General features: G+C 44.0%; 1 protein-coding gene across 1 annotated transcript; it reads left to right on the forward strand.

The window, feature by feature from the left end:
* Positions 1–9,818: 9,818 nt before the first annotated feature.
* Positions 9,819–24,699, forward strand: vcpip1 (valosin containing protein (p97)/p47 complex interacting protein 1). Its single transcript, XM_075482509.1, has 3 exons — positions 9,819–12,649; positions 19,368–19,454; positions 22,079–24,699. Exons 1-3 carry the CDS (start codon positions 10,000–10,002, stop codon positions 22,852–22,854), a joined length of 3,513 nt encoding a protein of 1,170 aa, XP_075338624.1. The 5' UTR covers positions 9,819–9,999; the 3' UTR covers positions 22,855–24,699.

Here is a 24,699-nt window from a genome sequence, read left to right on the forward strand (position 1 = left end):
CCTGTGAAATACAGATCTTTACAAAATAAAAGCCTGTGAGCAACATACTTTTACAAAATAAAAGCCTGTGAGAAATAGACCTTTACAAAAGAAAAGCCTGTGAGCAAAAGACTTTTACAAAATAAAAGCCTGTGAGCAACAGACTATTACTAAATAAAAGCCTGGGAGACAGACTTTTAAAAAATAAAAGCATGTGAGCAACAATAATAAAAAGCCTATGAACAACAGACCTTTACAAAATAAAAGCCTGTGAGCAACAGACTTTTACAATAATAAAAGTCTGTGAGCAACATACCCTTACAAAATAAAAGCATTTGAGCAACAGACTTTTACAAAATAAAAGCCTGTGAACAACAGACTTTTACAATAATAAAAGCTTGTGAGCAACAGACTATTACAATAATAAAAGCTTGTGAGCAACAGACTTTTACAAAATAAAAACACGTGAACAACAGACTTTTACAAAATAAAAGCCTGTGAGCAAAAGGCGTTTACAAAATAAAAGCATGTGAGCAACAGACTTTTACAAAATAAAAGCCTGTGAGCAAAAGACACATACAAAATGAAAGCCTTTGAGCAACAGACTTTTAAAAAATAAAAGCTTGAGAGCAACAGACTTTAACAATAATAAAAGCCTGTGATCAACAGACTTTTACAAAATAAAAGCCTGTGAGCAACATACTTTTACAAAATAAAAGCCTGGGAGAAAAAGACTTTTACAAAATAAAAGCATGTGAGCAACAATATTAAAAGCCTGTGAGCAACAGACTTTTACAATAATAAAAGCCTGTGAACAAAAGACTTTTACCAAATAAAAGCCTTTTAGCCACTGACTTTTACTAAATAAAAGCCTGTGAGCAACAGACCTTTACAAAATAAAAGCCTGTGAGCAACAGACCTTTACAAAATAAAAGCCGGTGAGCAACAGACTTTTACAATAATTTAAGCCTGTCGGCAAAAGACTTTTACAAAATAAAAGCCTTTGAGCAAAAGACTTTTACAAAATAAAAGCCTGGGAGACAGACTTTTACAAAATAAAAGCATGTGAGCAACAATAATAAAAGCCTATGACCAAGAGACCTTTATAAAATAAAAGCCTGTGAGCAACAGACTTTTACAATAATAAAAGCCTGTGAGCAACAAACCCTTACAAAATAAAAGCATTTGAGCAACAGACTTTTACAAAATAAAAGCCTGTGAGCAACAAACTTTTACCAAATAAAAGCCTGTGAACAACAGACTTTTACAATAATAAAAGCTTGTGAGCAACAGACTATTACAATAATAAAAGCTTGTGAGCAACAGACTTTTACACAATAAAAACACGTGAACAACAGACTTTTACAAAATAAAAGCCTGTGAGCAAAAGACGTTTACAAAATAAAAGCATGTGAGCAACAGACTTTTACAAAATAAAAGCCTGTGAACAAAAGACACATACAAAATGAAAGCCTTTGAGCAACACACTTTTACAAAATAAAAGCTTGAGAGCAACAGACTTTTATAATAATAAAAGCCTGTGAGCAACAGACTTTTACAAAATAAAAGCCTGTGAGCAACAGACCTTTACAAAATAAAAGCCTGTGAGCAACAGACTTTTACACAATAAAAGCCTGTGAACAACACACTTTTACAATAATAAAAGCCTGTGATATACAGACTTTTAAAAAATAAAAGCCTGTGAACAACCGACTGTTACCAAATAAAAGCCTGTGAGCAACTGACTTTTACAATAATAAAAGCTTGTGAGCAACAGACTATTACAATAATAAAAGTTTGTGAGCAACAGACTTTTACAAAATAGAAACACGTGAACAACAGATTTTTACAAAATAAAAGCCTGTGAGCAAAAGACGTTTACAAAATAAAAGCATGTGAGCAACAGACTTTTACAAAATAAAAGCCTGTGAGCAAAAGACGTTTACAAAATGAAAGCCTTTGAGCAACAGACTTTTACAAAATAAAAGCTTGAGAGCAACAGACTTTTACAATAATAAAAGCCTGTGAGCAACAGACTTTTACAAAATAAAAGCCTGTGAACAACAGACCTTTACAAAATAAAAGCCTCTGAGCAACAGACTTTTACAATAATAAAAGCCTGTGAGCAACAGACGTTTACAAAATAAAAGCCTGTGAGCAACAGACTTTTACACAATAAAAGCCTGTAAACAACACACTTTTACAATAATAAATGCCTGTGAGCAACAGACTTTTATAATAATAAATGCCTGTGAGAAAACAGACGTTTATAATAATAAAAGCCTCTGTGCAACAGACTTTTATCAAAATAAAAGCCTGTGAGCAACAGACCTTTACAAAATAAAAGCATATGAGCAACAGACTTTTACAAAATAAAAGCCTCTGAGCAACATACTTTTACAAAATAAAAGCCTGTGAGCAAGAGACTTTTACAATAATTTAAGCATGTCGGCAAAAGACTTTTACAAAATAAAAGCCTTTGAGCATCAGACTTTTACAAAATAAAAGCATGTGAGCAACAATAATAAAAGCCTATGACCAACAGACCTTTACAAAATAAAAGCCTGTGAGCAACAGACTTTTACAATAATAAAAGCCTGTGAGCAACATACCCTTACAAAATAAAAGCATTTGAGCAACAGGCTTTTACAAAATAAAAGCCTGTGACCAACATACTTTTACCAAATAAAAGCCTGTGAACAACAGACTTTTACAATAATAAAAGCTTGTGAGCAACAGACTATTACAATAATAAAAGTTTGTGAGCAACAGACTTTTACAAAATAAAAGCCTGTGAGCAACAGACTTTTACAATAATAATAGCCTGTGAGCAACATACCCTTACAAAATAAAAGCATTTGAGCAACAGGCTTTTACAAAATAAAAGCCTGTGACCAACATACTTTTACCAAATAAAAGCCTGTGAACAACAGACTTTTACAATAATAAAAGCTTGTGAACAACAGACTATTACAATAATAAAAGCTTGTGAGCAACAGACTATTACAATAATAAAAGTTTGTGAACAACAGATTTTTACAAAATAAAAGCCTGTGAGCAAAAGACGTTTACAAAATAAAAGCATGTGAGCAACAGACTTTTACAAAATAAAAGCCTGTGAGCAAAAGACGTTTACAAAATGAAAGCCTTTGAGCAACAGACTTTTACAAAATAAAAGCTTGAGAGCAACAGACTTTTACAATAATAAAAGCCTGTGAGCAACAGACTTTTACAAAATAAAAGCCTGTGAGCAAGAGACCTTTACAAAATAAAAGCCTCTGAGCAACAGACTTTTACAATAATAAAAGCCTGTGAGCAACAGACGTTTACAAAATAAAAGCCTGTGAGCAACAGACTTTTACACAATAAAAGCCTGTGAACAACACACTTTTACAATAATAAAAGCTTGTGAGCAACAGACTTTTACAAAATAGAAGCCTGTGAGCAACAGACTTTTATAATAATAAATGCCTGTGAGAAAACAGACTTTTATAATAATAAATGCCTGTGAGAAAACAGACTTTTATAATAATAAAAACATGTGAGCAATGAGTTAATGCGCGATAAAATAAATATCGGCGTTAAATAATTAACGAGTTAACTCGCCCAGCCCTAATTAAAATGCTTTTAGAAATTGGATGGACAGGTATTTTCCTTCCATTGATATAATATATAATTTAATGTAATGGCTGCTGATTAAGCTTTGGCCTGTGTTGGAAATTTGGAACCTTTAAATCTCAAGCATCATTTTGCTTTTGTCACAGCCCGGCTCTAAGGCTGCTACCAAGATGGGAGACCGACGAAAGTTTCCATTTTCAAAAATAACTTTTAGTAACAAAATTATCTAAACTAAGTAAACATGTAAGTCAGTTATCAATAGTGTATGCATGCATGAGTGTGTGGATGTGTGAGCAAGCAAAAACAGAACAAAACAGCAGCCGCCCCGTAACATGGGCTGTGTTCGAAAACGCCTACTACATACTACATAACACATACTACATACCACATACCACATACTACATACTGCATACTACATACTGATCGATCAGACAGTATGCAGAGCGTTTACCCACAATGCATTTCGCTCCTGCCCGAGCCAAAATCAGCCGGCCTGAAGCTGATTTCCCTTAAGCTCTAAACTCTGTAAACTTTAGCAACATTTGAAACATTTCAGGTGAGAAAGTAGTCATTTAGATCCCCAACGTTTTGAAAACCTGACAAAATACCGGCTGTTTACAATAGCCGCTTTCGGACAGACCGTTCTAAGAAAGTAGTTATCAGAACTACCCTCCTTGAATTTCGTTCTGATAACTATCCTTCCCCAGCGGAACTGTTTCAGTCTGCATTCGCACATGAGTCGGGACCTGATAGGGACTGATGCGTCGCGCGCAGCCGTCTGCTGCAGTGACGTGTTAGCCGTTAGCCGTTTAGCGCTACATTCAAACACAAAACAAAACGGCAAAAGTAAGGAGAGTAGAAAAAACACCACCAAGAAGCTAATATGGAGAGTGGGGAGGCCATCGTGTTTATGGTCTGCATGATGGTGATATTAATCATGGACAATCGCATCAGGCGTCTAATATCGAGGCTGGAAGAGCTCACAGAGAGAGTCAGGAGATACTTTTTCATTTCATGAAGGAAGAAAGGAGAGCAGAGCGCTGCAGACAAATGAGACCAGTGTAAGTTTAACTTATTAAACACCCGCTGGTTGTGTGTGTGTCTATGAGGAAACATTTCAGCCGTGATAGCATGACATGGGGCGTAGCTACCGACCACCACACACCTCCGTTAGATTCGTTCTATAAGAACTATGAAAAGACCCGACCTCGGAGAAGGAGCTAAATAGCTATAGGAACTAAGGGAGAAAGCCCCGAGTTCTGTATGTCCGAACACGGGAGAAAACGGCCCCGCGGATTAAAAGGTTATCAGAACTGCCAAAGGTTCCTACAGTCCAAAAGCGGCTATTTTCTTCCCACGAATTCGGCGCTACTAAAGCTAGCCGCAGTGAGCAACGCACTTCCGGTTATTTTCACAAAATAAAATACCCGTTGCCTTTTATCATAGGGAAAGCCATTATGATACAATTGGTGCTTTTGTTTTGAAAACAGGAAGTGAACCTACCCTCGTTGTAGCTAGCTTGAAACTGCCGTTTTGACAGGAAATGACGATCGGTGACGTCACGTTACGTTGCATCTTGGGTAGTTTGAGTATGAGTAGTAACCTCATGATGCATACCCAACATTTCGGAGAATCAAGTATGCATCCGGGAACTTAAAAAAAGTTAGTTAGTTGGAGTAGTGGGAGTAGTAGGCGGTTTCAAACACAGCCCTGGTCTAACCAAGTCAATCCAAGTCAGGCGGGGCTTCAAGTTTAGTCCTTTCTCTGCTGGAACTTTATTCTTGGACCAGGACTGGCTCCAAAGTTAGCTTTTTCGTGTCTCTCTTTTAGAGCAAAAGAGTTAGAAAGAAGGCTTTTAGAGTCAGATTGTACAAACATTCTGCAGTCTGAATCTCACAAATCCAAAAGAAGTAAAAAAAACAACACATTTCCGAGGAGATTGAGGCCCTGAAGCAGAAAATGACGCTTTAATGGTTGATCCTGTTGATTTTAAGCCCTTTGTGTGCTTGTTGTGGATAGAAATAGAAAAATACTTTATTCATCCCCAAATGGGGGAAATTCAAATTAGTCAAGTAGCTCAATTGTTTTTTTAAATATTTACAATGATTGTATTAACAACAACAACAATAATAATACCAATTCTAGTAAAAATACTACTACTAACTAATAATAATAATAAATGACTAAATAAACTGCTGTGATCGGGCTTAATACAAGGAAACTAACTAAGGAAAGTGACTCAGAAACATCCCAAAACTCGTGATATCAAAGTCTAACGAGACCTGAGATGGGTTTAACTAAATTAGGGGAAAACTTTCAGTGTCTGCATCAGATTAAGTGAAAGAATGTGTCCTGTAGAGGTGGTTTGGGAACCTTCTGTGGTTCACTGCTCTGCCGCACCTGTTGGTGTGAAGGTTTCTGCACAGGCTGCAGGGATCATTTCTCACTGTGGGCACCAGACGTGGAACAGGCGCAGTAATATGTGGCTGAATGAGCGGGACTGATGCTGCTGATCACCAGCTCACCTCCGTTCACTTTCCTCATGACTGAAAAAGTCTCTTTTTGAGGGTGAATAAAGGATGAAGGGCGTTTCTCCCCGCTGCGATCAAAGCGAATGATCGCTGTGAGTGTTCCCTGCTGACCTTTTTGGTACCAATAAGCGTAATTTGTGGCACAGTTGTCGAAACCCGTGCACCCGATGGAGCCCGTTTCACCAACTCTCCTGGTCAGCGTTAACTGGTCCTGACTCAGCTCTGCTGCCATGGCAACCAGCGCTGCAGAGACACAGACAGACAGACGAAGGTCAGTGGGACGGTGTTTGTTCCAGGTGGAGTTTGCTGGCTCCTGATTGGCTGGAAACACTCACCTGAACACAGACAGCACAGAGCAGCGGCTGGGAGGAAAAGCATTTTGTGCAGCGGTGTTTCCTCTGGTGAACCTGGGGAGAAGTGGCGCTCTGAGGCAGCTGAGGCCAAACAAGGACGAGCTGTGAGATCAGAGCAGGGCCACGTGCTTTCTGACAGCTCCTCAGAGCTCCCATCAGCCCCTGCTGCTGTGGACACACAGCAGGTGCTGATGTGGTTTGTGTTCTCAGCTCATCTGTGGGCTGTTTCATCATCAGAGATCTGTACATCCACACTCTGATACTGCTCACTCAGACTGAAATACTAAAACTAGGGCTGGGCAACGATTAAATTTTTGGATCTAATTAATCACATGATTTCCCTGATTAATCACGATTAATCTCATTTGTACGCAGAATCCAAAAATGAATCCAAAAGTAGCGTATAGCTTTTAGCATTTAGTTTTATTTTAAATGTGCTGCCATATGAATGAAAGTGCCATAACATTTGTTGTGCAAACACACTTTTAACATCAGCATCTTTCTGTAGTTTTTATGTAGAAGCCTCGCTCCACTGTCTGTTTCCTTGAATGACTTGCTGCTATCAGTTGTGTGTTTTGCCTTTAAGTGATATTTTAGACTGGAACTACTACGCTGAGAAGACAATTCAACTTGGCCGTGTTTACAGATGACTTTGGTTCTGTCGACTCCGCCGTCTGGAAGAACTTTCAAATGAAAATGGCCGAGTAAAAGTTCCGTACCCTTCTCCATGTTTGGTGGATCCGCCGATTACTTTCTTTTCCGGTTCCACAGCAGACAGCAGCAGACTTTTACAAAATAAAAGCCTGTGAGCTACAGACTGAGCTGCAGGGGCAGCCAGCCTTCACCAGACTGTCTCTGGTCATCAGGAGGTACTCTGCTTTGAATACTCACCTGTGATACCCTGTGTTTCTTAAAGGGATAGTTCGCCTCTTTTGACATGAAGCTGTGTAACATCCCATATCAGCAACATCATTTCTGAACATCTTCTTACCCCCTGCTGCGTCCTGTGAGCAGAGTTCCAGCCTCGTTTTGCTGTTGATGAAGGTAGTCCGGCTAGTTGGCTGGGGTTTAAAAAATAAAGCGTTTTGCTTCTCAGAACAATATGCGTTTCAACAGAGTAATACATTTGCATCACAAAATGGTTCTCCAGGAAAAAGTCAGACCTCACAATCTCTTGGCCCTATTTTCTCTCCCTTCGTATCACTGCCTGCTGCCTGCTGCCGCGCCTGTTACGGTGTTTGCTGCTCGGAAGCAAGGGACTGCTCAGTCTGCACAGCAGGCCAATTGGAATTCAATTAATTGTAATCATAATTCTTTAATGCATTCTGTTGGTTACAACATGTAACACAAATGTAGGTACGTGAACAGATTCTGTTCGAAAATCTAAGTGTCTAATTAAGAGATTCAAATGTTCACTGTGTAAAATGAGACTTTCTGCTTGTGAAATCAGTTTCATTTCGGTGGAAATTCTGAACATAAATTCCTCCTTCAGTGACCTGCAGCCAGACACAAGGTGGCAGCAGGGGACTGTCAACAATCTCCCTTATTTTGGGCACATTTTTGATTGGCTGGATATTTGACGTATTCTTCCAAAGTCTTTCAAATTCACCCAAAAACATCTAGTTTACAGTTTGGAGGCGTCAGTTTTTAATACTGTAGTAATGAAACGAGACGTGAAATTCGCTTTTTCTGACTGGAATTCGGCAACAGCTTCCTGGAACGTTCTGAATCCAGTTGGCGCCGGTTCCAACAAACGACCGTTGGCTCGTTTAAACGGAACAATTAATATTCAAAGCAAATGCTGGTCAGCACTTTGTTAATGATTCAGCAGGCTAGCGGCTAAGCTAACCAGGAAACTCCCGTTGTCTTGTTTTCATTGATCAGTCCAAACTCAGCTCCTTAACCGCTTCGGCCACAATGCAGCAAAACGATTCAAGAGCAACTGAAGCCAATACAAAAGCATTTTAATAAACTTCCGTGATCTCATCTGTAAAATAAACTGTAATATAATCCCTCTACTCAGCCCAAACTGCAGAATTGTATTGAACTGACTTCCTTACACAACAAAACGTCTGTTTATCATGTTGCATTCTGGTAAATGTAGTAAAGGAAAAACATAAACTATCATTTTTTACAGAAATGTACTCCGACTACTTCTTTTGTACGCACACTCCTCGTTGTGTTGAATTAAGATTTATGTCATTCATATGGAAAATATAAATCTGTTTAATGTTATGTTTAAATGTTGAAAAGTAATCGTACACAAAAAAACTACAAGCTCCACAACCGGACGTCATGACGTAGTTACGTATCGCAACGGTCAGTTGCCAAAGGAAAAACATAAACTATCATTTTTTACAGAAATGTACTCCGACTACTTCTTTTGTACGCACACTCCTCGTTGTGTTGAATTAAGATTGATGTCATTCATATGGAAAATATAAATCTGTTTAATGTTATGTTTAAATGTTGAAAAGTAATCGTACACAAAATAAACTACAAGTAGGAGAGAAGAGACAATTATTACAAGACTTAGAATTGGACATAATGGATTGAATAAAAACCTATATATGATAGGAAAACATCAGTCAGGGAAATGTGAGTGTGGGGAAGATGAGACAATTGAACATGTTATTTTATATTGTAGGAATTATCAGGCTCAGAGAAATAATTTAATTAGAAATCTTAGTAGGATGAAAATGAAATTGGATATTGAAGATTTATTGTAAAAAGAATCAGGAAACAGAGGATATCTGGTTATTTTTTATTATTTAAAACAGTGTAGGTTGTATAATAGAATTTAGTATATATAAAGTATATAAATGAGTGTATATGAGTAGGGACTATGTAAAAGTGTAGGCATATGTAGATATAAGGGTGTATATGTGGATATGGGTGTATATATGAGTGTATGGGTGTATATATATATATATATATATAAGTATATATAAATATAGGTATATATAATTGTCATGTGATCCACACTCCTTACCAGTTGGTGGCGGTAATGCTTCTTTAAGTTGTTTGCCAACCGCCAATAAAAAAACGAAATAGAGAGAGAGAGAGAGAGAAACTACAAGTTCCACAACCGGACGTCATGACGTAGTTACGTATAGCAACGGTCAGTTGCAAAAGGAAAAACATAAACTAGCATTTTTTACATAAATTCCCTCCGACTACTTCTTTTGTACGTACACTCCTCATTGTGTTGAATTAAGATTGATGTCATTCATATGGAAAATATAAATATATTTAATGTTATGTTTAGATGTTGAAAAGTAATCGTACACACAAAAAAACTACAAGTTCCACAACCGGACGTCATGACGTAGTTACGTATAGCAACGGCCAGTTGCTAAAGGAAAAAACAGCCGCTTCCGTGTTGTTCTTGTGTTATTCTGGCAAAATAACCGCCGTCCGCGGAGTCAAAGATCTTCCGACAAGCCTCTCTGCCGTGAGTTTATCATGGTTTTGTAAAAACTGACACACAGTTTAAGCTTTTTTTTTTTCCATCCGAAATGTCGATGCTACAGAGCTCAAAGAAAAAAGACAAGCGTATTCTGTCCGGTACCTGCCCGGACCCGAAATGCCAGGCGCGGCTCTTCTTCCCCGCTTACGGCTCCGTGAGCATCGAGTGCACCGAGTGCGGTCAGCGGCACGAGCAGAAACATCTGTTAAACGTCGAGGAGGTGACCGACCCCGACGTGGTGCTCCACAACCTGCTCAGAAACGCCCTGCTCGGCGTCACCGGGGCCCCGAAGAAAGGCACGGAGCTGGTGAAGGTGATGGGGCTCTCCAATTACCACTGCAAGCTGCTGTCCCCGGTGCTCACCAGGTACGGCATGGACAAGCAGACCGGCAAAGCCAAGCTGCTGAGGGACATGAACCAGGGCGAGATGTTTGACTGCTCCCTGCTGGGGGACAGAGCCTTCCTGATCGAGCCGGACCACGTGTCCACCATGGGCTACGGCAAGGACCGGTCCGGCAGCCTCATCTACCTCCATGACACCCTGGAGGAGGTGAAGAGGGCCAACGGCAACCGGGAGTGCCTCGTCCCCGTGCACGTGGACGGGGACGGGCACTGCCTGGTCCACGCCGTGTCCCGGGCGCTGGTGGGTCGGGAGCTGTTCTGGCACGCCCTGAGGGAGAACCTCAAGCAGAACTTCAAGCAGAACCTGGGCCGCTACAAGACCCTGTTCCAGGATTTCATCGACGCCGCTGAGTGGGAGGACATCATCAACGAGTGCGACCCGCTGTTCGTGCCGCCGGAGGGCGTCCCGCTGGGCCTGCGCAACATCCACATCTTCGGCCTGGCCAACGTGCTGCACCGGCCCATCATCCTGCTGGACTCGCTGAGCGGGATGAGCAGCCCCGGCGACTACTCGGCCACCTTCCTGCCCGGCCTGGTGGCGGAGGAGCGGTGCAAGGGCCGGGACGGCAAGCTCAACAAGCCCATCTGCATCGCCTGGAGCAGCTCCAGCAGGAACCACTACATCCCCCTGGTGGGGATCAAGGACACGGTGCTGCCCAAGCTGCCGGCGCCCCTGCTGCCCAAGGCCTGGGGCGTCCCGCAGGAGCTCATCAGGAGGTACACCCGGCTGGAGCCGGACGGCAGCTGCGTGATCGGCGGCGACCGCAGCCTGCAGGACAAGTACCTGATGCGGCTGGTCCACGCCATGGAGGAGGTGTTCATGGAGAAGCACAGCATCCACCCGTCGCTGGTGGCCGACGTGCACCAGTACGTGTACAGGCGCACCGGGGTGATCGGCGTGCAGCCCGAGGAGGTGACGGAGGCAGCCAAGAGGTCGGTGACGGAGAACCGGCTGCACCGCTGCCTGATCTGCGGCGCCCTCTCCGAGCTGCACGTCCCGTCCGAGTGGCTGGTCCTGGGCGGGAAGCTCCACAACCTGGCCAAGTCCACGCACGGCCAACTGCGGCCGGACAAGAACTACAGCTTCCCCCTGAACAACGTGGTCTGCTCCTACGACCCGCTCAGGGACGCCCTGGTGCCGGACTACAAGCTCAGCTCGCTCGGCACCTGCACCTGGTGCCACGGCACGTCGGTGCGCCACGTCCGCGGGGACGGGTCGGTGGTCTACCTGGACGGGGACCGGACCAACACCCGCTCGCAGGGCGGCAAGTGCGGCTGCGGCTTCAAGCATCACTGGGAGGGGAAGGAGTACGACAACCTGCCCGAAGCCTTCCCCATCACCCTGGAGTGGGGAGGCCGGGTGGTCCGGGAGACCGTGTACTGGTTCCAGTACGAGGGCGAGCCGGCGCTGAACAGCAACGTGTACGACGTGGCCATGAAGCTGGTCACCAAGCACTTCCCGGGGGAGTTTGGCAGCGAGATCCTGGTGCAGAAGGTGGTGAACACCATCCTGCATCACACCGCCAAGAAGACCCCGGGCGAGTACAACCCGGTGTCCATCGACGGCGCTCACGACCGGCGGCTGTCTGACGCCGCGGAGCCTCAGCCGGCGGCGGCGGACTCGCAGCCGCCCACCAAGATCATCCTGACGGGTCAGAAGGCGAAGACGCTCCACAAAGAGGAGCTGACCATGAGCCGGGCGGAGCGCAGCGTCCAGCAGAGCATCAGCGAGCACGCCGCCGCCACGCAGAGGCGGCGCACCGACAAACTGAGGCAGGACCCGAAAGGTCAGGGCCGGGCGCCGTCCCCCGCGGGGTCCCCGGAAACCTCCTCCTCCTCGGCTCCGCCCACGCCCACCAAATCCTCCTCCTCCCCGTCCTCCTCGTCCAATAAGGAGAAGAAGATCCGCGTGACCACGAGCGACGGCCGGCAGGCCATGCTCACCCTGCAGCCCCGCACCACCTTCTCCGAGCTGCAGCGGAGCGTCGCCGAGCAGTTCGGCGTGCCGCCGGCGCAGCAGTGCGTGCGCCACGGGTTCCCGCCCAAAGAGCTGCTGCCCCCGAAGGACGGCGAGGAGAACGAGCCGGTGGCGCTGCAGCACGGTGACAGGGTCACGGTGGAGATACTGAGGGGCCCCGAGGACAAGAGCCCCGCTCTGACCCCCATAACCCGAGCGTCCAGCTCGCACTCGGTGAGGAGCGAGGACGGCGTGACGCCCGGCGGGACGAGCGGCCGGGAACTGCAGGACAGCATAGACCTGGAGATGTCCTCCCTCTGTCTCCTAGCAACGCTGATGGGTAAGAGCACGCAGGCTGCCTCCCCAGAGGTCACCCCCCTGTCCTTAAAGGTCATTTTACTTCTGATTGTAGACTTTAAAGGGACAGTTCGCCTCTTTTGACATGAAGCTGTATGACATCCCATATCAGCAACATCATTTCTGAACATCTTCTTACCCCCTGCTGCGTCCTGTGAGCAGAGTTCCAGCCTCGTTTTGGTGTTGATGAAGGTAGTCCGGCTAGTTGGCTGGGGTTTAAAAAATAAAGCGTCTTGCTTCTCAGAACAATATGCGTTCAGCAGAGTAATACATTTGCATCACAAAATGGTTCTCCAGGAAAAAGTCAGACCTCACAATCTCTTTGACCTATTTTCACGCCCTTCGTATCACTGCCTGCTGTGTAGAAATATATTAAAATATATATTTTAAATAATATATTTTAATATATAAAAATAATATAACATTTTATAAAATATTATATTATTTTAATATATTAAAATATATTATTTTAAAATATATTTTATACATGGCACTAGCCGGGGAGAAAATAGGGCCAAGCGATTGAGAGCTCTGACTTTTTCCTGGAGAACCATTTTGTGATGCAAATGTATTACTCTGTTGAAAGCATATTGTTCTGAGAAGCAAAACGCTTTATTTTTTAAACCCCAGCCAACTAGCCGGACTACCTTCATCAACACCAAAACGAGGCTGGAACTCTGCTCACAGGACGCAGCAGGGGGTAAGAAGATGTTCAGAAATGATGTTGCTAATATGGGATGTCATACAGCTTCATGTCAGAAGAGGCGAACTATCCCTTTTAATGCAGAGGTGAGGCAGCATCAGTCTATTTATGGATGAATCACTTCTTTACTGAAACATTTAGTTTAAATATGCACATGAGACTTAATGCTGAAAACGAATGTCGGCATTATTTAGAAAGTTTTAATGATCTCTTAGTTCGATAACTCGGCTGGTTGGAAGCAAACAGCCTCGATTCGAGGTCAGAAAACTGAGCAGAAGTTTTATTCAGCAGCAGATGGATCAGCTGAAGGTCCAGATGCATCTCTCAGCTCCTGTGTCAGGTCTTTGCTGGATGTTTTCCTCTTTCTTAAGGACATCACTTTCAGATCCTGTTCATCTGCTGTAGATAGTTCTTTAGGCCTGACACTTCTTCTTCTGTCCTCCACTTGTCCAGTTTCCTCAAATGTTTGAAGGACACACTGCACACCATGCTGAGATATGCAGAGTTTTCAGCTAACAGCTCTTTGGGAATCACCTTGTTGCTGCAGAAATCCTGTTTTCTGTCTGTCACATTGTGTTATCTTTGCTGTTTTTCACACATGCAGCTAAAGAAATGGGAACAAATCTTAATTCCAGTCTAAAACCCACAAAGAGCTTCTTGATTATTCATTTCTGGTGGCATAAAGCAGTTTAATCATTTCATTTATATTAATTGTTCCATAATTAGTCATTAGATTATATCTTATATTCTGTTTTAAGCTTTAAATTGAATCTTATTTACTTTTTCTTGATGTTGAATAACATATATTTCTTATTATTGTCTGTTTTTTTTCCCACTTTTCTACTTTTAGACGTGATAACATTCATTTTTTTGGGATTAGGATTTTTTTTAAACTGAATTTCTTATATTAATTTGACTCTTTTGGTAACTGAAAGCAGTTTTAACGTAAATGCACAACAAAGTTGAAACTATGAAGCTGTTTTTCACACATGCAGCTAAAGAAATGGGAACAAATGATGTGTCTCTGTGACAGGCTGCTGGGAACAAAGTGCCTAAAGATCCAGTTTAAAACGGCTTCTTTGCTAAGTTGTCTGTTCTGTGTGGACACAACACTGGTTCATCCCTTGAGTTAGGAGCCTTTTTCCTGCCTGAATGGTTCATAGCTCAGAGTTAAGTGGCTTAATGAAGAAAAAACACATTCCTCTGAAGATGCTCAGGTACAAGGACTGGACTGAAGATGAGGGAAGAAGCAGAAAAAGTCCAAAGAAAAGCTCTGAAAGAGCTTCAGAAAGCTGGAGAACTGCTGATCAGGAAACTTTAAAATATAACAACAAAGTCCGGCTGCTTTGGAGTAAAAATAGATTTTAAATTGGATCTATTACTGCTGCAGGAACCTTCCAGTTTGGTTCTTTATGAGTCTCTCCTCGGGATGAAAGTCTGCTGTTTCTGCTCTCATTGATTAGAGATGGGGAGCGTGTCGCTTTTATTTCTGAAAAACAGGAACCAGAGAGCCTCTGCTTACCTATCTAGGTGTGCCTGCTGCGTTCTGATTGGCCCCTGCAGCAGACAGGTGGATGACAGACTGCAGGTATCGACTCTGCAGCACGGTGAACTCGCAGGTTTCTGATCGGCTGCCATGAACGCTGCCAGAAACACTGCGTGCTCGTGTGTTCTGTGAATGCGCTGACTCAGGCGTCCCTCCCTGTCTCACCTGCCAACAGGGTCAAAGGTCACGGCTGCTTTCAGATAAACAGAGCGGGTTTATCTGCGGGCCTGCCGCTGCGCCTCCCGTCCAACAGAAAGCAGCCGACCAGGCCTGTCACCATAACAAATGCTGCTGGGCGATAAATTGTCTCAGAAATTATTGCGATAAGCGATAATATTGTCGTTCTGAGATAATTTTGTATCTAATACAATGATAATGGTGTAATAATGCCGGTACACCTTTTCAAAGAGAAATAAACTTTTGTTTTTAAAGAATATTTAACACTAGAACACAATAAATGATCAAACAACCAAAAACGAAAAACAAAATGGACTACAGTCCAGGTAAAGGTTAGCATCTCTTTAGCAATGAAGCGAACTGCACTGTCTGTGATGTAATCCATTTCGCTCTGTCCTGTTTGTACCGTAAATTCCGGACTATAGAGCGCACCTGAAAATAAGCCGCACACTCTAATTACAATTTTTTTTCCGAACAGTGCCTGTAACACCAATGTTTTTAAATTAAATACCTATCGGTAATGCACAAAAATGCTTTCTTTACAAACAGTGCCTGTAACACGGCTGGTAAAAGAAAAAAAAAGAAAAAAGACAGCAGCCTAACCAGGAAAAGTCACTGATCGCCTTTGATTTAAAAGCTGCATCATGTGCATTTCTTCGTTTGTTTTCCATGTTGAGGGCGAGTACAAATGACCGATTTACAATAATTTAGTCGTGTAAGTGGGTTTGATTTATCGTACAACTTCATTGGACCCCTGAACTATTCGTTCATTTTAATTTTAATTAATGTTACGAGGCAAAAATGTTTTTGGCGGCATGAAAAAAAAAAGAAAAAAACATATATTAGCCACACCGTGGTATAAGCCTGGGGAAAAGTAGCGGCTTATAGTCCGGAATTTACTGCACTTGGTTTGTCTAAACGCCCCGGTGACTGCGCTCTGTGGGGAAGAGGAAGACGGCCCACTTGTTGTGTTTTAGATGCATGTTTGTTGTTTTGCCGCTTTTAATTGCGACTGTTTTCCAACAAATGCGACACCGACTCGCACACGTTCAGCGGTTCACCGCGGGCGTTCGGTTTAAATCCGAAATGCTCCCAGACTGCGGCTGTCGCGTTTGGCTTAGAAACCAATTCCATCTTTTTTGTCTTTATTAGGCGTAGCCGACTCGAACTCGCAGCTAGCTTCCTCTCTGCCCGGTGTGTGTGTGTGTGTGTGTGTGTGTGTTTTAGGGCTATTTTATTGTTTTCTAAATCTTTCAAAGAATTTAAATTATTTGTACTCTTTTGAACATTACTATTTATTTTTGGATGACATTTTCTTCCCTTTTTTTGATGCCTTGTCTGAAGAAGCTGTCATTGGCACACAATCATATTCTTTATTTTTTTTTTCCATTTTCTTTTTTTTTTTTTATTAAAATAAAAAGAACAGAGGGATGTAACAGAAATGTACATGATATGTTGGGACATCAACATCTGGGTTTCTTTAAACAATTAGATAAAATATTGAATAAAATAAACAGGAGACCGAGCAACCTTTTCCTCAGACAGTAGAGCTGTGTGTCAGATTATGACGAAAAACTGAAACAAAACAAATAAACTCCAAGAGTTAAAGAAATAAATAAATAAAACAGACAAAAAGACAAGACACCACCACAAAAATCAAATCTATCAATTTGTTAACTCCACGAAATCTGGCCGTGACTGTTGCACATAGGAGACCTATTCTGACCAAAACTTAGTAAATCTGTTCATTTGTAGGCCAAGTGAAAAAGTCATTTTTTCCATTAAGTACACTTCATTAACTATATCCTTCCATTCCTCTATTGTTGGGGAGTCAGAAAGCAGCCAGTGCCTAGTGATGGTTTTTTACTAATCATATTCTTACTTGATGTCACTTGGATTTAAAATCAAATCAAGTTTATTTGTAGCACATTTCATGTACAAACAATTCAAAGTGCTTTACATAAAATAAAAGCATTGCAGCAGGGAGTGGAAGAAGCATTAAAATACATAAAAGAATATAAAGAGAAACAAATAAAATAATTTAAATGAATTTAAAAACAAGCAACAGTCCAAATAAGTTCAAAGATATCGTGCAGATTTCATGCATAGACACATGAGAACAGAAATGTTTTTAACCTGGATTTAAAAATGTCTCCATTTGATGAAAGTAAACACTGGCAAATAGATTGACTGCTTTAATATTAGATAATTAACTTATTGTACTGTGTGTTAAATACATGTGGAATATCCATCCATCTTATTTACTTCTCACGCGGCTCTTTAGCTGCACTCTGTGGTCGGCTACAGTAGCCCCGCCTCCCCACACACCATGTGACTGACATGAGGGTTCACTCATCGTTACTCTTAAGAACCCGAGAGAGGGAGAGGGAGAGAGACGAGGTAAACAAACAAGCACGCAAATGGCCAGAAAAATGATCGAGCTAATTTTAATTATCATGCGATTAATTGATTTATTGAATATCGCGACAGGCCTACAGCTGCCTGTCAGAAGCAGCAGCGTTCTCTTCCTCCTGTACCCTGACGGTTTGGGTTCAGAATATCTGAGTGACAGAAGTGCTCGCTCATGGTCGGCAGGCTCAGATTGAAGCGGTTTTATTTGAGCTCTTATTCATCCTCCGGCTCCTGAGGCCGACCTGCTGGAGCCGGAGGCAGTTTACTCAGCTTACTCTGCTCTCGCTTCTGTGACCACGGCAGAGAGCAGCTTGTTTTGTTTTTAAAGACGTGAGCGTCTTCCAGGTGCTGACGGGTAAACGCCCAGAAAATCTAAAACTGTCCTCAGACGTCAGTCAGAGCTGGTTTAGCAGAATTAATCTGAACCTTTGCATCAGGAAGAAAATCTCAGACTCCAGATGAATAAATCTGACGGATCTCTTGTTGGAGTGAACTGAGACTGCTTTGGGTGGTGAATGTTTTATGTTAACAATGACATGTCAGCTGCATGTAAATGTAAGAAAAGTACACAAAGAGAGAAGCTGATCGTGTTGGAGTCAAACCGGGAAGATAAAGGTAGTTTGGTCTTTACTGACGTTCATTTTTCTGTCAGACAGACGGACTGGTCCCATTGATCAGATCCGTGTTGGAAACCTGAAGCTACAGGACGTTCCAGCACTCATCCCGTTGTTCCTTTCTCTGCCATGTTTTACACCAAGAGTATTCTTCTTAAAGGGACAGTTCGCCTCTTTTGACATGATATGACATCCCATATCAGCAACATCATTTCTGAACATCTTCTTACCCCCTGCTGCGTCCTGTGAGCAGAGTTCCAGCCTCGTTTTGGTGTTGATGAAGGTAGTCCGGCTAGTTGGCTGGGGTTTAAAAAATAAAGCGTTTTGCTTCTCAAAACAATATGCGTTCAACAGAGTAATACATTTGCATCTCCAGGAATAAGTCAGACCTCACAATCTCTTGGCCCTATTTTCTCTCCCTTCGTATCACTGCCTGCTGCCGCCTGCCGACAGCAGCGCCTGTTACGGTGTTTGCTGCTCGGAAGCAAGGGACTTCTCGGCAGTGATACGAATTTATTGTGTTATTTAATAAATTATTTATTGTTTATTTATTATTTAATATTTTTTATAATTTAATAAATAATATTACATTATTATTTAATAATAATAATTATATTTATCAGGATATTTTTTATAATATATTTTAAAATATTAATATAATATTTTATAAAATATTATAAAAAATATAATATTTATATAAAATATATTATATAGGCAGTGATACGAAGGGAGAGAAAATAGGGCCAAGAGATTGTGAGGTCTGACTTTTTCCTGGAGAACCATTTTGTGATGCAAATGTATTACTCTGTTGAACGCATATTGTTTTGAGAAGCAAAACGCTTTATTTTTTAAACCCCAGCCAACTAGCCGGACTACCTTCATCAGCACCAAAACGAGGCTGGAACTCTGCTCACAGGACGCAGCAGGGGGTAAGAAGATGTTCAGAAATGATGTTGCTGATATGGGATGTTACACAGCTTCATGTCAAAAGAGGCGAACTGTCCCTTTAAAGAGTTTTTTTTTTCAAACGCCTGCTGAAACGAGCAGTAATACCTTGTTCACCCTCGGTGCCCTGAGGGCCACACGGAGTGCGTCCTCCACTCGGTCAGTTTAAGAACCTCCGTGTGAGCCGCCAACCTTCAGGAAGTGTGTGTTTCTTTAAAGAAAAAGTGAGCCGTGAGCAGATGAGCGCGTTGTGTTTGGAGCCGAAGGATTCTGCCTAACCTGTCCAATGCTTCCTTTGTTCCAGGTGAGGATGTTTGGTCGTACGCCAGGAAGCTGCCGCACTTGTTCCAGCAGGGCGGCGTCTTCTACAACATCGTCAAGAAGGACATGGGTGAGTGTGCTGGGCTTTCTGTCCCCTCCACATCCTGTTTTCTGTGTTCTAATAGATATTATACACTTTTATTTTCTGTAACTCACTGAGTGGGGTCACATGGCCCTGAAAGGATCGGATTATTGGCTAAATTACAATCAGACTGAGTTATTAAGGGTAATTCTCCTTGGATATATGGCGGTGAATGAATGGGATCAGAGGCACAAAGCGTGTCATACCCCGGTATGATAGGTGGCGCTGTACCCATTCCAACTGTTGCTAATAGAGCCACTTCCTGTTGACCTCTTCACCACCAACAACAACAACAAACTCAGGCGTTGGAGAAAGATGGAGAACGCAGAGCCAGATGAAGCTACGTCCCTCTACATTTGGTCTGTGATGAGCTGCTTGTTGCACAAACTCGATGCCCAACGGAGCATTCTCCATCGCGTTGTTTGTTTCTTTCTGACGGCGACAACAACAGGAATATCGTCTCCTTTGACTTCCGGGTCACGACCCCGGGAAAAGATCTGGAGCATGCGCAGAACGCAAAGTCTGATTCACCACGTGCTTCAGCGTCTACAAGCAGGTTTAGAGTGACTTTCAACCCAGTTATCTCGGGGTCTGAATCCCATCCGATCCAGTTCTTAGTCAGATTAAGGTGTCTACATGCACTTAATAACTCAGTCTGATTGTTATTTAGCCAATAATCCGATCCAATTCTTAGTCCGATTAAGTCTACATGCACTTAATAACTCAGTCTGATTTTAATTTAGCCAATAATCCGATCCAATTCTTAGTCAGATTAAAGTGTCTACATGCACTTAATGACTCAGTCTGATTGTAATTTAGCCAATAATCCGATCCAATTCTTAGTCAGATTAAGGTGTCTACATGCACTTAATAACTCAGTCTGATTGTTATTTAGCCAATAATCCGATCCTTTCAGTGCCATGTGACCTCCTGACTGCTGTGGGTTAAACAGTCAGTCAGGCCATTGTACTCTTGTGTTGTTCTGGGATTAATTGATCAAGATGAGGTCAGTTTTGTGCTTCACAAGACGTCAGAGTGAGAAACAACTCTGTGGCAGAGCGCTGCGAGGTTGATTCAGGTAGATTTTTAGGTGGATTCGGGTGGATTTTAGGTGGATTCGGGTGGATTCAGGTGGATTTTAGGTGGATTCGGGTGGATTTTTGCTGGATTCAGGTAGATTTTAGGTGGATTCGGGTGGATTTTAGGTGGATTCGGGTGGATTTTAGGTGGATTCGGGTGGATTTTAGGTGGATTTGGGTGGATTCAGGTGGATTTAGGTTGGAGTCACTAACCCCACCCACGTAAACACAGACCGGTGATTAAACCAAGCGCCTCCAGCTAACCCTGATGCTGAGCGGCTAATGAACCGGAGAGAAGAAGCATCGATCTTAAAACTCAGCGGATCGAACTTGATTTGAATCATCAGACTCATCAGTTCTGGCTCACCCGCCCACACCTTATTGTTTTTAAATTCAACCTCACTGAGAAAAGATCCTGCCTGATGACTTCCTGTCAGTCGATTAGTCAGCAGTCAGATATGTTTTTTTTTTTTGTTTGTTTAATATTTTTTTATTGATGTGTATACAAGAGTAACAGAGGCACTTACACATAGCGGTATACAATGGTGTGGTCATTAAACATGTTTGTATACACCCTTAGATTTAGATTATATTTTTATGTTTCAAGAACAAACGATTGCAGAAAAAAAAAATAGACTATACAATGAAAAAGGATTTATGACATAGTCTGTGTTAAGATGATTAAACTGTCCGCATAAACATAACAGAGAAATTACATAAATAATAAAAGAAAATAAAAAAATATATATAAATAAAAGAAGAAATGCATTTCTCTCCTGCCCGAGCCGAAATCAGCCGGCCTGAAGCTGATTTCTCTTAAGCTCTAAACTCTGTAAACTTTAGCAACATTTGAAACATTTTCAGGCGAGAAAGTAGTCGTTTAGATCCCCAACGTGTTGAAAACCTGACAAAATACCGGCTGTTTACAATTTTGTTCCCACGAATTTGGCGCTACTAAAGCTAGCCGCAGTGAGCAACGCACTTCCTGTTATTTTCCCAAAATAAAACACCCGTTGCCTTTTATCATAGGGAAAGCCATTACCATACAATTGGTGCTTTTGTTTTGAAAACAGGAAGTGAACCTACCCTCGTTGTAGCTAGCTTGAAACTGCCGTTTTGACAGGAAATGACGATCGGCGACGTCACGTTACGTTGCATCTTGGGGAGTTTGAGTACGAGTAGTGACATCATGATGCATACCCAACATTTCAGATAATCAAGTATGCATCCGGGGAGTTGGAGCTCGTTGATGTTGAAATGCAAATAATTTTGACCAAATGTTGCCCGGCACACAGTAAACTCTTTCAGAAATGGCGGTGTTGTTTTTCTGAGAGGAAGGAGCTAAAACGGAAAAGTGATTCTGGAAATGATGTTGTTAGCCGACCAATCACAACCCTTGCGGTCTCCGTCTCCTCGACGGATAGATAGATAGGAACGTTGGCCGACGCACGCAAGTAACGGAGAGCGTCCCGAAGACACTTTAAATCAGGTGTAAAACTCTGGTGTTCTGAGCGGTTTGTGTCTCTCCTTCAGGTCTGATGGACGGGAAGCACTGCACGCTGCCCCACCTGACGGGGAAGACCTTCGTGTACAGCGCGGCGGAGGAGCGCCTGGAGCTGTGCGTGGACACCGCCGGTCACTTCCCGGTCGGGCCCGAGGTGGAGGAGCTGGTGAAGGAGGCGCTGCTGCAGCTGCGCTCGGAGGCGCCCTCCAGAGGCAGCCGCGAGGGCAGCCCGTCCCACGGCGGGCTGCGGCTGGGCAGCGGCGGCGTGGTCCGGAAGAAGGAGCAGCTGCAGAGCGTCACCGCCTTCCAGGGTAAGGGCCACTCCCTGGGCAGCGCCGGGGGCTCCTCCCCCCCGGAGCACCGGCCTATCACGCGCCAGCACAGCAGCGGCGTGGACCTGAGCGCCAGCGTGTCCAGGGGAGCGCCCGACCTGTCGGACATCCCCGAGGACGCCACCAGGGAGCTGGTGCGCATGGCGCCGGGCTTCGTGACCACGAAGGACGGCCGCGGCGTGGACCCCGACCTGATGGAGCAGCAGCGCAGGAAGCTGCAGGAGATGGTGTCCTCCATCCAGGCCTCCATGGAGCGCCACCTGCGGGAGCAGCAGAGCGCCGCGGGGGGCGGGGCCGGCCGCGGGCGGACGGGCGGGACTAAGACGGGCTCGGCCGATCCCGCGCCGTCAGCTGCGGCGGGCGCGGCGGGCGCGGCGCCCGGCAAAGCCGAGCAGAAAGCGGAGGAGCAGGAAGAGATGGAGAGCCAGGACGCCGGGCAGGGCGGCGCTGCTGAACCCATGGATCACTCCTGATCGCTCCTGAGCCGCAGCGCCGCCCCCGCCTGACCTCAACCTGTGGGTCCCAACGCCGCAGGAGGGTCCCAACGCCGCAGGGGGGTCCCAACACCGCAGGGGGGGTCCTCAGCTTTGGTCTTCATCACGCCGCGTTGTCTTTACTGCATGAGAACAGAGCGGGCTGACCGAGAGGAGCGGCGGCGAGGCGCCACATCACCGACTGTCACACCGCCATCACTGCTCTGAGTGTGTGTGTGTTTGTGTGTGAGAGTGTGTGTGTGTGTGTTCTTGCACTAACTGTTGAGTGAGGACCAAGCAAAAGTTTTTAACCAACAGAGTGAGGACATTTTTACAGAGTGAGGACATTTTGTCCGGTCCTCACTTTGTTTCCCTATAGATGACCTCCTCAGGTTATATATATATCCTCTAATTTTCTCAGTAGGACCTCAGAATGTCCTAAGTGTCACTTTTTCAGCCCTAAAGTTTAACACAGATTAAAATCTTTTTCTGAATCTTTCGTGCTTCTCAAAATCTGAAGCAGTGTATTGGATCACTGCCACCGAGTGTCTGGAATGTTTGTTTCTAAGTGAACGAGAAATACTGGTCCTCACTTTGTGAGTGGTTTTACACGGTCCTTACTCAGCATTAAGTGCGAGAGTGTGTGTGTGTGTGTGTGTGTGTGTGTGTGTGTGTGTGTGCGCGCACACTCATCTCAGCTGCAGAAAAAAAAAAAAGAACAAAAACAGCAAATTACTGATTCTGGCTCCTGAAATCGATTCTTTCGCCTCCTTTCAGTAACTTTTCCTCCTCAGTTGATGATGTAGTATCGTAAAAAAAAATTTTTTTTTTTTTGCGGTTTCTCGCCTGTGAGGTGGCGGGGTGCAGCTTTGACCTTTGACCTCCTGCTTTAAACATGCGCCGCCAATCCGAGGAGGACAAAGCGCCCGAATGTGTGAGACGCATTCCTGTAGATAGAACAATCCTCCGGGTGTCAATCTGAGGAGAGCTGCTGGGCCATGCTTCTGTCAACGTGCACGCTCTGCCTCCATCAACGTGCGCGCTCTGCCTCCATCAACGTGCACGCTCTGCCTCCATCTACGTGCACCCTCTGCCTCCATCAAAGCCTTCTGCTTCCCGCCGTCTGTCTGAGCAGAGTGCTGCACCGACTCCTCCTTCAGCTCAGCTTTCAGTTTTTATCCTCTGGCTTTCTGGATCCACGTGAAGGCGTGGCGCTCGCCATCCTCAGCCGATTGTCAGAGCAACACGGACGTTTGTTTTAGCAGATGCTCTGTTAGGTCTGATTACTGTGCACATCTGACCCAAAATGGAGGACGAATAGATCCCCGTGTCAGCAGAACACCGAGCAGTTCCTCCTCACACATCCGGCCTCCGTTAGTTGGCCCTGAAAGAGTTTTCCAGCTGTTTCTCTGAGGTTCGTGAGTTCACAGCTCGTGCGGGCTCGTGCGGGCTCGTGCGGGCTCGTGCTGGCTCGTGCAGACTCGTGCAGGCTCGTGCGGGCTCAGACGGGTGACAAATTAAACAGGAAGTAGCAGCAGAACAGCTGCAGCGCATTCATCGTGTTCTGCTGGAACTCTTTCAGCTGGAACTCTTTCACCTGGAACTCTTTCGGCTGGAACTCTTTCGGCTGGAACTCTTTCGGCTGGAACTCTTTCAGCTGGAACTCTTTCAGCTGGAACTCTTTCGGCTGGAACTCTTTCAGCTGGAACTCTTTCTGCTGGAACTCTTTCTGCTGGAACTCTTTCAGCTGGAACTCTTTCTGCTGGAACTCTTCTTTCAGCTGGAACTCTTCTTTCAGCTGGAACTCTTCTTTCAGCTGGAACTCTTCTTTCAGCTGGAACTCTT

The sequence above is a fragment of the Odontesthes bonariensis genome, chromosome 14, assembly GCF_027942865.1.
Source record: "Odontesthes bonariensis isolate fOdoBon6 chromosome 14, fOdoBon6.hap1, whole genome shotgun sequence".
Classification (NCBI taxonomy): Eukaryota; Metazoa; Chordata; class Actinopteri; order Atheriniformes; family Atherinopsidae; genus Odontesthes; species Odontesthes bonariensis.